The sequence below is a fragment of the Trichoplusia ni genome, chromosome 4, assembly GCF_003590095.1.
Source record: "Trichoplusia ni isolate ovarian cell line Hi5 chromosome 4, tn1, whole genome shotgun sequence".
NCBI lineage: Eukaryota > Metazoa > Arthropoda > Insecta > Lepidoptera > Noctuidae > Trichoplusia > Trichoplusia ni.
Genome location: NC_039481.1, coordinates 16469855 through 16480972, shown reverse-complemented (window position 1 = coordinate 16480972; position 11118 = coordinate 16469855). Strand labels below are relative to the sequence as shown.

Sequence of the window (11118 nt, the reverse complement as noted above, 5' to 3'; positions counted from 1 at the left end):
GTTTTAGTACAATCACACACAGAACATAGTAAAAATATAGTTTGCGAATGTTCTGATGTCCGAATTGTTCTACATTTTCAATAAAACAATACAGTATTACAACTGATAGTATTTGTATTAAAATTAAAAGTCAAGAATCCAAAATGATATTAATTTATTAATAAATACTGATGAAGGATCGATCGATTCAGGTATAAAAGTAAAGTAGTATTTTTCTTCCCTTACTTTCGATTACATATATGTAATCTGTGTGAAGTGTGTGTGTCAGTTAAGTCAGTGTCAACTTGTCAAGACAAATGTCAAAATAATGTGTTGAGTTTAGCGGTAGAGCACGTGGGTTTATTTAACACATTTTCATACCTAATAAAATTAAAGGTATTGTTTTATAATTCTAGTACAACATGGTGAAAACAGTCACCATGAAAGAAAAGAGAGTGAAGAAAAATAAATCTCCCGTAATACCAACTGAAAACTCAGGTTAGTACTTATAATTTATGAAATTCTTCACCAGAAAATGAGTTTATTGTTGTTTCATCTTTAAAATTATTGGCAATCTTAATCAAATTCCAGATTCAGACGATGAACTGAGCCCAGAGACTCACAAGAAGTCATTGGAAAAGTTAAAAAACACAGATCCAGACTTCTACAACTTTTTAGAGGAAAATGATGAAAACCTTTTGAACTTTGATGTTGATTCTGGTGATGATGCATCAGAGAAAGGTGATGATGATGATGAAGATGATAAGGTTCATAAACCCGGGCCACTCCAGGGAGATAGTGATGAGAGTGACTTTGAGGTGAGGATTAAAACGCAACATGATTTACTTTCAGGATTCAGTATTTCATTAAATATTATAAGTTTTAGAGTATTGAAACGTAATGACATGGAAAACTATTTGTTTTGTTTGTATGTATGTATTGCATAATGTTGAATATCATAAAGCCTTATTTATAACCCTTAATCCTAAGCCTTTACATTTAGGATGAAGATGCTAAGCCAGTCCAGGGAAAAATAACTCTGAAAATGGTGGCACAATGGCAAGCAGACCTTCAAAATGAGACCAAAATCAAGCTAACCACACTGACCACAGTAATTAAAGCTTTTAATGCAGCCATGGTGAGAGCAACCAGTGAAGATGGTGCGTCAGAGGGAGAATATAAAGTTGAAGGTAATGTTTTCTAAGCATAACTTTAACAAACTAACAAAAAACATAAAATGCCTCAAATATGTCCGTCTACTTTTATTAATATTAGTATCTATTTTATTTATTAAAATGGCACACGCATGTGTGATACCTGCACAAAATTATATAACAGTTTTTAAGGAAACTATTGTTTGTATTAGTATAGTTTGTAGACTCATAAAAGCAATATTTATTATACACTGTAATAATTAATAATTTTCTTCTTCTTTTTAGGCTCTTCGGTTTTCAATGCTGTCATCCAGATGTGCGTACTTTATCTGCCAGGAGCCATAAGAAAGTATTTAGGCATGGAACAGTCCGGCAAAGACCCACAGAAATGCAAGCACTATACAAAAATCAAAACCCACTTGATTTCATATCTCAGTGATCTATTGAAACTGCTGGGCGGAGTCACATCAGAGAACATACTAACAGTGTTACTCAAACATTTGCATCAGATGTCTATATATGTTGCTTGTTTTATAAGAATAGCCAAGCAGGCCCTGAAGAAACTCCTCACTTTCTGGAGCACTGGGGAAGAGACTGTGCGAGTGCTGGCATTCCTCTGCATACTTAGAATAACAAGAAACCAACAACCAGCATTACTTGATCTTGTTCTGAAAGCAATGTGTTTGACTTATGTCAAAAACTGTAAATTTGTCAGCCCTTCCACATGGCCAGGAATAAACTTCATGCGAAGATCACTGGTAGAAATGTTCTCATTGGATTTGAATGTTTCATATCAACATGTTTTCCTTTACATTCGTCAACTGGCTATACATTTAAGAAATGCTATTGTTGTTCAGAAGATAGAGAACAGACAAGCAGTTTACAACTGGCAGTTTGTAAATTCACTGCATTTGTGGGCTGACTTGTTGGGTGCTGTTTCTCATAAACCACAGTTGCAGCCTCTTATATACCCACTTGTGATGGTTATTACCAATACAATAAAACTGGTACCAACACACCAATATTACCCTCTAAGATTCCACTGTGTTGAGATGCTCATCCATCTTTCAAAGGAATCTAATACTTTCATGCCTATATTACCATTCCTAACTGAGGTAAGTTTACAATATTTAAAATTATATATTGTAATTTATATAGAACCATGAAACTATTAATAATATTTTATTTATTATTTCAGGTATTAACAACATTTGACTTTAACAAAAAGCATAAAAAGGTGTCCATGAAGCCACTGGACTTTTCCTGTATTCTAAGATTAGCTAAGTCCCAACTAATGGAGAATGGATTCAAGGACTCTGTTATAGAGCGGCTCTATGCTCTCTTGCTAGAATATACAGCCAATGAATCACACACAATTGCATTCCCAGATATAACATTACTAGCTGTCATACAGGTAAAAAATATAAATATTTTAAGACATTTTTTTTATTAAGTGGTTAGCTTGCACTCTCATATTAAAAAAATATTGTACTTCGTGTTTCAGTTGAAGCAGTTCTTAAAGTCATGCTCCGTATCAAATTACACGAAGAAAATGCGTCAGTTACTGGAGAAGATCGAAGAAAACTCGAAATTCATAGAACGCGAAAGATCAAAAATAAGTTTTGCGATAAGCGACGAGAAAATGATCACAGCCTGGGAGACGAGTATAAGGACCAAAGGAACACCTCTCCTTACATTCTATGAAAACTGGAGCAAAATCAACAGAATTCAGAAACGTAAAAAGATTACTAAGAATGATGAGATTGCTGGGGAACTGCCCAAGATTAAGAGGCCTAAATTGTCTGAGGATGCGGTACCGGCACCGGAAAACAAGGGACCAATGGTGCTATTCCCCTCAGACGACGAGGATGATGATAATCACTTCAATACTGAAGCAGACGACGAGACTCCTGCTCCAAAAGTGAAAAAGGCCAAAAAGAAGAAGAACAAAGTAGAAAAGAAGGCCACCAAGAGCATACCAACAGAAAGAGACAACACTATTGAAGACAAAGGCGATATTGTACAAGATTTTAGTGTAAGTGACTGGTAAAAAAGATCACAATAATAAAACAACTGTCTCATTAAACTTTGTATATATTTATTGATCACAATACATTAAAACAAAGAAATACAAAATAAAATACTAACAATAACAAGGAAAAACAGGTTAAGGTTTGCCCTGCAGGAAGAAGGTCCAGCTTACTTTGGGTATTGGTGGCTCGTAGTTCTCTATTGTGAGCGTACCCGTGGGCACTTCAGGCCATCCTTGGGAAGGCCTTTCAGCTAGATGCACGGTAATCCTTAGTTCCTATCAAAAAATATAGTAATATTAGGTAATAGTTAATGGCAAATTAACACAGTTAACCTTGTCCAAATCGGGAAAGGTTTGTCTTTATGCGCGACACTTAGTAAAGACAAGTTTTTGTGACGAGTATCACAATGCTGGTTTTGTATTTGGGTGTCTTTGTGCAAGTAGCTTGAATGTTTGCGATTTTAATTTATTCTACATATAAAAAAGGTAAAATAGTAATCCTAGAATCCTTTCGTCTCCCAACTATCTATGTTATTTGGGACTTGGGTTATTTTACAGTATTTTCTCAAACGTTTCTCTATTTACTAACCTTCTTCGATCTGATAGGCTCATATAACGTTTTCACGTAGAATTCGTCTCTGTCCACGTATATTTTGAACATTCTGGTGTCGTCAAAGATGTTTTTAAATCTGATCACTGTTGAACCACCCGATTTAATTTCGTATGGTCCTCTAGGCTTGGGTTCTGTGCCAATCCCTTTTATGCTATATCTAAAATGTGGGTACATTAATAAAAAAAATTCATTTGGGGGCAAATGAAATAAAAATACAACACTATGTCTAATTTACAGTGTTTTCCATACTCACATGAATTCACCCGCAATAAGTGATGTAAAAGCAACTCTGCAGTTTTGTACGCCGAGCTCGGTAGGTTCGAACCAAACGAGAAACTTTCCTTTTTCGAAGGCTCCCAGCGAATACTCCTTTTCAGCTATTATTGATGGGTGAGATACCTGAAAAATGATTCAAGAAGTGTCTTGAAAAACCAACAAGGTTGCGAGAATGACTAATTACAACAACAATATTTTAGTGCTGAATAAATGAACGAAGGACAAAATGGATGAAATTTTCACTACTTCTCCGGATAATGATTTCAAAGTAAGTAAAATTTAGTTTTAGCATAAAAGTAGTTACCGTGCAGTCGAAGTCAGCTCGCGAGTCAGTCTGATTCATAACCTTCAGGCGTATGGCTATGTTAGTTCCTAGAGAAGTAGTATATTCTAAGTTCTTTACTTTGGCTGGTAGACACTTCAATTTTATCCTGTATACATACGTGCCTACCAAATAATTATTCACTTCTAGAAAATCTTCAGTTTCACCTTCCACTAATGGTGAATATGTCATGGTTAATATTGCCTGTAATTAATTTCAAGTAATTGTGATGAGTAGGTAAGGATTAGTCAAACAACTTAGTTTCAAGCCTGGTTTGCATCTACTAACTTCCAGAAAAGGAAATAATATAGAGTTAGGTTTATTTGTAGGCCTATTCGTTTCTCAGGATCGTTCGATGATACTGTAAGTTCGGTATAGCAACAACTATGACTTTAATGTGAAATGTTTTTAGAAAGTTTAACTCAATTATCAGTGACAATATAAAATGATTAATGTATCATGTACTTATCAGTTTACCTCCGAATTTCTGCCAATTTTCAATGCATCGGGACATTCAAGCTTTTCGCACGTGACATAATAATCAGCTTCATTCGAGAGAGGATTTTTGATGACGATGTCTTTTTGTACCGATTCGCGTGCGCGCGATACAAAAGTCAGGGTGTCTACGATAGGACTGTGAGTCACGACGACGTCTATGTTGTAATACTGGTACTCGCGAGTGTCCTCATTTATGAACATTACCTGCAATTACATTATTATGATCAATCAGAGCTCTATTTTTCCCGGTGGCATCTTTTAGGTACCTCCGAAAACCCAATTCGTGTCCAGTTTCCAGGTAAAGCTGATTTAGTGATCTGATGACTGCTATGCCACAGGTCGTTGATTCCCACCCAGGACAAATCTATGTTTTAAGGATCAATTACTTATAATACGAGCTTTGCTTAGTTTGCAACTAGATGACGTTGTATGAAAGCTAAAAATATCTATACTAATATAATAAATGCGAAAGTATCTCTTTTGTTTGTAGGTATAGTTATCATTGATCATAAAAAGTTCCAAGTTTAGTTATTACATATTTTAGGTAAGACTTACTTTGAGCGCCATTTCGCATTCTTCAAAACAAACGAAAGTCCATCGGCACGTGGCGGCTGCCTCGCCCCACGTCTTGATAACATCTGGGCATTTTATCTCGTAGTATCCTTCGAATTTCTCCGGATTTATCCTTACCAACTCTGTTGTTACCCTATAGGACTCTGGAAACTGGGAGAAAAAATAATGTTAAGAACAAGACATTATAAAGAAAGTAAAGTAGAATGATATGTATAAGTGGAAAAAAAAACTGCTAACACACCTCAGTAATATTATAGACCGGCAACTCTTCGAGGTGAACTTCCTTAGCCGCAACACTCAAATTGATTGTGCCGTTAGGGTTAGGGTGTTGGGCAACACCTAATAATGTCACGAACAATGCACTCTCTCCAAGTGGGGAGTACAGTACTTGACTCTGAGGAATTCAAAGCAGTTTTACCAAAAATAACGTAAGATACACATTAACCGCATCTGAAGAACTTACTTCATGCTTTCCAATACTTTTTGGTTTGAAACTGACTGGAATATCAAACGTCGAGTTTGGCTCTACGTTAAATTCCCTGAGAGTATCGAATGGGCCACCTGATACTTCTGACAGTATAAACCATAGATCATCGGTGCTTAAATTAAAAATTAGATAATATAAATTTACTTAAATCTTTTATTAGTTATTGCACGTATTGTAATATTGAGCTACTTACGGATTAGTCACAACGATGAAAGAAGTTTGGACGTCGCGGACAGGGCACTCCATGTACAGCGTCTTGTTCTGTATATTTCCTAAATCGACGCATGTTGCGTAAAGAGCCAACTCAAGGTGCTTGTAGTTTTCTATATTACAACTTGCCTGGAAATTGATAACGATATAGTAGCAGTACGATTTAGTTCCTGTGCCTGTATTGAGAGATATTAAAGGAGTGTTACTGTTGTGAAAGGTCTAGCTTTCACATCACTTCACCTTTTTTTGATAAGGCGGGGAAATGGTCATGGACACCCGCTCCCTAGGGGGAAGTGTCAGACTCTAACTGACTAAATCTTTACGCCGTGCTACGCCATCCGCGTGTTTGTGTCGGTGAATGGCAATCCTTTACACACCGACCGAGGGTTTCTTGCCAGTAGTGTGGGCCGAAGCAAACACGTCACTCCACCAAATAATTAACGAGACATTTTGATATTTACCCAAACTTTAATAAAGGGGTTGTGGTTGACGGGCCTGAAGGTTATTGTGAATGTAACGTTGGTGTGCGCCGCTACCGTGCCTTGTTGCGGGGAGATTGTGAACTCGTCTGATATCAAAGGTTGCCACCAGAACCTGGATAGAAAGGCAATAAGCTTGGTGTTTAATATATGGTTTATTGATTTTTGGGCTAAAAATGGCTTTCCTTTTTCAGCTGATAAATTTGATTGGCCCGTACGGAAAATTGTAACAGTAGGACGACATTGATGAGATTGAAATTCTCAGACTTAAAAAGTGCAATCTAGTAATTAGCACTACTCTAAAAAATAACAAAATTAAATGTTGGTTGGGAATTGAATTTGATTTCACAGTGCATTCGACAAGTCGATCTCATAACTCATCCATTTAAGGAACCTGCTTAATTGTTTCAATAAAGCTACTACATCCAATTATTTAAATAATAATTAAGATTTCACCTGGCTCCGAAATCGCCTTTATTAAGTAACATAACTTTGAGAATTTTGCATCCTCGTTTCCGAACGCGGCCGAATTGTAAAGAGTTTTGGCTGAAAGCGAGACTCATTCCTGTAGCACACCCACTTAGACGCACTAGAGGTCTTTCGAATTGAAATACTTTCATATTGAGCTGTAAATAGAATAGAAAATAATTTAATTGCTTAATATTAAAAGTTATATTGTTCCCTTGACCTTGCCGTCTTCTTTACAAGAAGAAGTTAAAATAATAAAACTAGCTGTCCCGGCGATCTACGTACCGCCTAACAATCGATGATCACAGTGGAGACAAAATATTAAGGGTGGACAACCCTTATCACTTAGGGTCATGAAAAATGGATGTTAGTCTATTCTCAGACCTACTGAATACGCATATAAAATCGGTAAAGCCATTTCAGAGGAGTACGGTAACTAACATCATGACACGGGAATTTTATATATTAGAAGTTAATAAAAATCTTATTTTGGTAGTTTCCTAACATAACTTGTAACTAACAGAGAGCTTTATATACCTACGTTTACCTATATCAATTAAGCACGTCTAATACATACTTGTACGTTTAGTGTGCTTATCATGCCGACAGGCTTGAACTGTATCTTCAGGGGCACTTTCCTGTAAGGCCTTATCAGACACTTGTTTGGTATTACTTTCAATGAAGATAGAGCGTTTTGGATATCCATCGCGATTTGCTCCCGTACCTTGTTGTCTTTATAAGTTTGCAACATTTGAACTCTGGAAATATTATTCAAGTTTAAAAGTCCAAGCGATGTTAAGAGTTTCTTGTTAAAGGAATTACAAGAAATATTGTATTTCCCTTTTTATTTTTCATGGTACCGAATTTTGCGGCAAGTTAATGATACCAAAACATATTTTCAGGGAAAAAGATCTGCAAAAATCTCTAAATAGGTGTTGCAATCGTAGTGTTCCATGTGACTTCTAATGAAGGGCGCACACGTTCAGTATTTTAAGAGCGAGATATTAATAAACGCGCGCTTATCTAAGATTCCTGTTCTAATTTTGTAGTGTCTGAACTTCTGGAGTGACAGATACAACTGTTCGACTAGGTAAATACGAAAAATAGACCTCGGGAAGTAGCTATAGATGTTATTATATGGCCACATAGGTGTAGAGTCACATTAACCAAGTTTCTTGTTTAGACATACCTGGAGGGCCCTGTATCGGCATGCTGATGAGCTGTAGTCGGACTCAGACAAACACTGGTTGCATCCGACTGAGTCGTATCTTCGACTACGGGATACATATCTCTAAATATGAATGTAGCATCAATTGTTGCTTTACTGTGATTCATCACTTCTATTGTGCGAACTAATTTTTCTCCCACTTTAACGTGACCCAAGTCAAAGCTCTTTTGGCATCCCTCGTAGAGGTCGAATAGAAGTGGTATTCCTAGAACATAGAATGCCAAAATAAGAGGGTTTTGTAATAAAATAACTTTACCAAGGTGTGCTTGACAAACCTTCTCCTTTAACAGTCAAATTTTCTTCGCATAGAGAGTTCACCCAAAACTGCAAGGTGAATTCATATTCTTTCACTTGTTTTGGTCGAAAATATATTCCAATCTTCAAACGTTTGCCTGGTTCGATTTCAGTCATCTTCTCGTAGTCAACAAACAGTTCCGGGAGATGCGAGAAATTCAAGTCAACACTGCAAATAACATTGTACTTCGGTATCAGAAAATATACCTCAATATTAAAGCTTTTAATTCTAATATTATCTCTTATATCTACTGGCAGTAGTTTATTACTATTCGTAACTAACATTATTGGCACTTTATCGTCATTCGTGAGAGCAATGTTTCTTTTGTATGTGGAATCAGGTGCATTGACAAAACATTTTCCAAAATCAAATTCCATGCAAGAAAAGTGGTATAACGGCTTTTCAATATCAGCATGGATAAATATTTTGTATTCCGGACCATCTGAAATCTGAACCATTGTGTTAGCACAGGAACCATTGAATTTTCATTACAACATTACTAGCTAGACTACGAGATACTAGATTGTCTACTAATAGTCAGTGGCAGGCTTAAACTACTTACTTACAGGCACAAAAAAATAAAAAAAACAAATACCAACCACCTAGGCAGGACTTACGTGCTTTGTGCGAGATTTATTCAATAGAAGGTTATCCTTAGACCTAGACTTATTAATGAAAAAGCAATCGGTTCGAAACGATAAGTTAGCCTTCAATAGATAGATTTAACTGTCAGAAGTAGAATTTTACATAATCTCTTTATAAAATACGAAAATGAATGTGAGTGATGTGATTGATAGTTGAAGGAAAACATCATGAGGAAATCTGGATTTCAAATATTGGAATCCGTAATCTCCGACCTGCTGTAAGCTAGTATGGTGATCAATATACTATATCAATATATACTATATTGATCAAGGGGGCCTGAGCCCTGCAGTAGGTATACTTATTAAAACAGTAATACGTATTACTGTTTTTGTTTTTATGTCACTATTTAACCAGTAGGTAATAGCCAAAACCGTTGATAGAAAGAATATTTAAAACACTCAGAAACTTCTAACCCTCTGAGACAAAAACTTACAGTAAGCGTGACCGGGAAGGCTTGGACGGGAACTTGCTTCACAGTGAAGAATAAAGTGCATTCCATGTCACTGCCGGGCGTGACGTGGCCACTCTTAGGGTCCACATGTAGCTGCATGAACTTTTTGACGTTGGAGCCGTTGTAATTCCAGTCAAAGAAAAACGTAGCGGAACCATCGTTCCTTATCGTGAACGGTATTGTTCTTTCATATGTGGAAGCAGTCTAAAACGAATTTTATGTTTTGTTGGATTAAACAAATTTGTTACAGAACGATATAAGAGATATCTACAGTTATTAGTTTTTTTCGATTTGTCTAACAAAAAACCGATTTTAAGAGATTATTTTAAATTTCTAATAACAACTATTTTTTAGCGTATAACTTCGCTAGATTTTGTCAATTACCAATGATAATTAGCAAAACGCATCACCTTACCTGATCCAAATGTATATTGGTATAAGCTTCACTACTTAGTATATGTTCGTTACCAATCAAATAGTAAAGAACTTTAGGTTTAATGGAATAGCTCAAAGCGTTTACGCATAGTGTTAAATGCTTCGTCAAGTATGTTACGCTGCAAAATATTTTATACGAAAGTGGGCCGTCTTGGATCGGCGTGTACACTATGCTGAAAAGGAAAGAGATGATTTATATCTCACGTTCAGCATACAAAGAGGGACAGTTCAGACAGAACAGTAGAAGAAACTCCTTCAATTTTACTCAGCACTGCTTACAATAGTTGTTTTGAAAATATTTTGTGATACCGATTTTTGTTGTTGATCTAGACTTATAATATTACATAATATACCCAAGAAGATCTTACTTAATTGGTGTTTCAGATCGCGGTTTCAGTGTGCCACTGTTAGGTTCACAAATTACAGGAGTCTTCCCAGATTCGTTGCACAGAGAGTTTCCCTTGAATTCGAACTTCAAAGGTTCAGTTTCATTGTTCTTAAGTATAACAACGTTAGTAGAAGTGAAGCCAACTAAGGAGTTTCTAATAATGAGGATCGTAGGCACAAAGACGACGTCAGGCTCTCTCACTAAGCCGACAACTAAAACGTTCATGGTTAGGTTATGAACTGGTATCAAGAATTTCCATTGGGACTCGTAAACCTGAAAGGAAAACAGCTTTATAACAAAAATTACCAAAACGAGTATCTTTAGAATTCGAATATTGCATCGTAATTCGTATAGCGGCAGACATTTATTATTTGCAAAATGAATATTGTCAGTATCAGTCATTAGCAATACAGCAATAGCAGTCGTTACCATACACCATTTACAAATACTTAAACCATTCAGAAGTTACGTTAGACTAAAAAAAATCACATTCATACACTAACTTGAATCCTGAAAACATCACGATCCTATTTTGGGAATTCGTGTATTACCGGATAGCTTTAAAATCCGAAAGACTTCATTAAA

The 11118-nt window shown here is 36.1% G+C and overlaps 2 protein-coding genes across 4 annotated transcripts in view; one reads left to right on the top strand and one right to left on the bottom strand.

Moving 5' to 3' along the window:
* The first annotated feature begins 335 nt into the window (after positions 1 to 335).
* LOC113493303 (nucleolar complex protein 2 homolog) lies at positions 336 to 3219 on the top strand. Its single transcript, XM_026871226.1, has 6 exons — positions 336 to 477; positions 571 to 797; positions 983 to 1169; positions 1419 to 2248; positions 2332 to 2547; positions 2638 to 3219. The coding sequence occupies exons 1-6, from the start codon at positions 402 to 404 to the stop codon at positions 3181 to 3183; spliced, it is 2082 nt and encodes a 693-aa protein (XP_026727027.1). The 5' UTR covers positions 336 to 401; the 3' UTR covers positions 3184 to 3219.
* Position 3220: 1 nt separating this feature from the next.
* LOC113493302 (hydrocephalus-inducing protein-like) overlaps positions 3221 to 11118 on the bottom strand; it is a 32195-nt gene continuing 24297 nt past the window's right edge. For 2 of the 3 annotated variants that reach the window (XM_026871223.1, XM_026871224.1), the window contains exons 65-82: positions 10514 to 10806; positions 10126 to 10318; positions 9693 to 9914; positions 8897 to 9063; positions 8595 to 8782; positions 8281 to 8524; positions 7669 to 7849; positions 7080 to 7249; positions 6606 to 6738; positions 6128 to 6273; positions 5911 to 6046; positions 5689 to 5841; positions 5430 to 5597; positions 4854 to 5078; positions 4359 to 4580; positions 4032 to 4177; positions 3755 to 3935; positions 3221 to 3441 (exon numbers count right to left, since the gene is read on the bottom strand). In XM_026871223.1, coding sequence (XP_026727024.1) covers positions 3301 to 3441; positions 3755 to 3935; positions 4032 to 4177; positions 4359 to 4580; positions 4854 to 5078; positions 5430 to 5597; positions 5689 to 5841; positions 5911 to 6046; positions 6128 to 6273; positions 6606 to 6738; positions 7080 to 7249; positions 7669 to 7849; positions 8281 to 8524; positions 8595 to 8782; positions 8897 to 9063; positions 9693 to 9914; positions 10126 to 10318; positions 10514 to 10806 — 3309 coding nt within the window. In that variant the 3' untranslated portion in view covers positions 3221 to 3300. Of the gene's footprint in view, positions 3442 to 3754; positions 3936 to 4031; positions 4178 to 4358; positions 4581 to 4853; positions 5079 to 5429; positions 5598 to 5688; positions 5842 to 5910; positions 6047 to 6127; positions 6274 to 6605; positions 6739 to 7079; positions 7250 to 7668; positions 7850 to 8280; positions 8525 to 8594; positions 8783 to 8896; positions 9064 to 9692; positions 9915 to 10125; positions 10319 to 10513; positions 10807 to 11118 lie in introns of those variants that run through there. The other variant, XM_026871225.1, reaches the window with a different exon arrangement.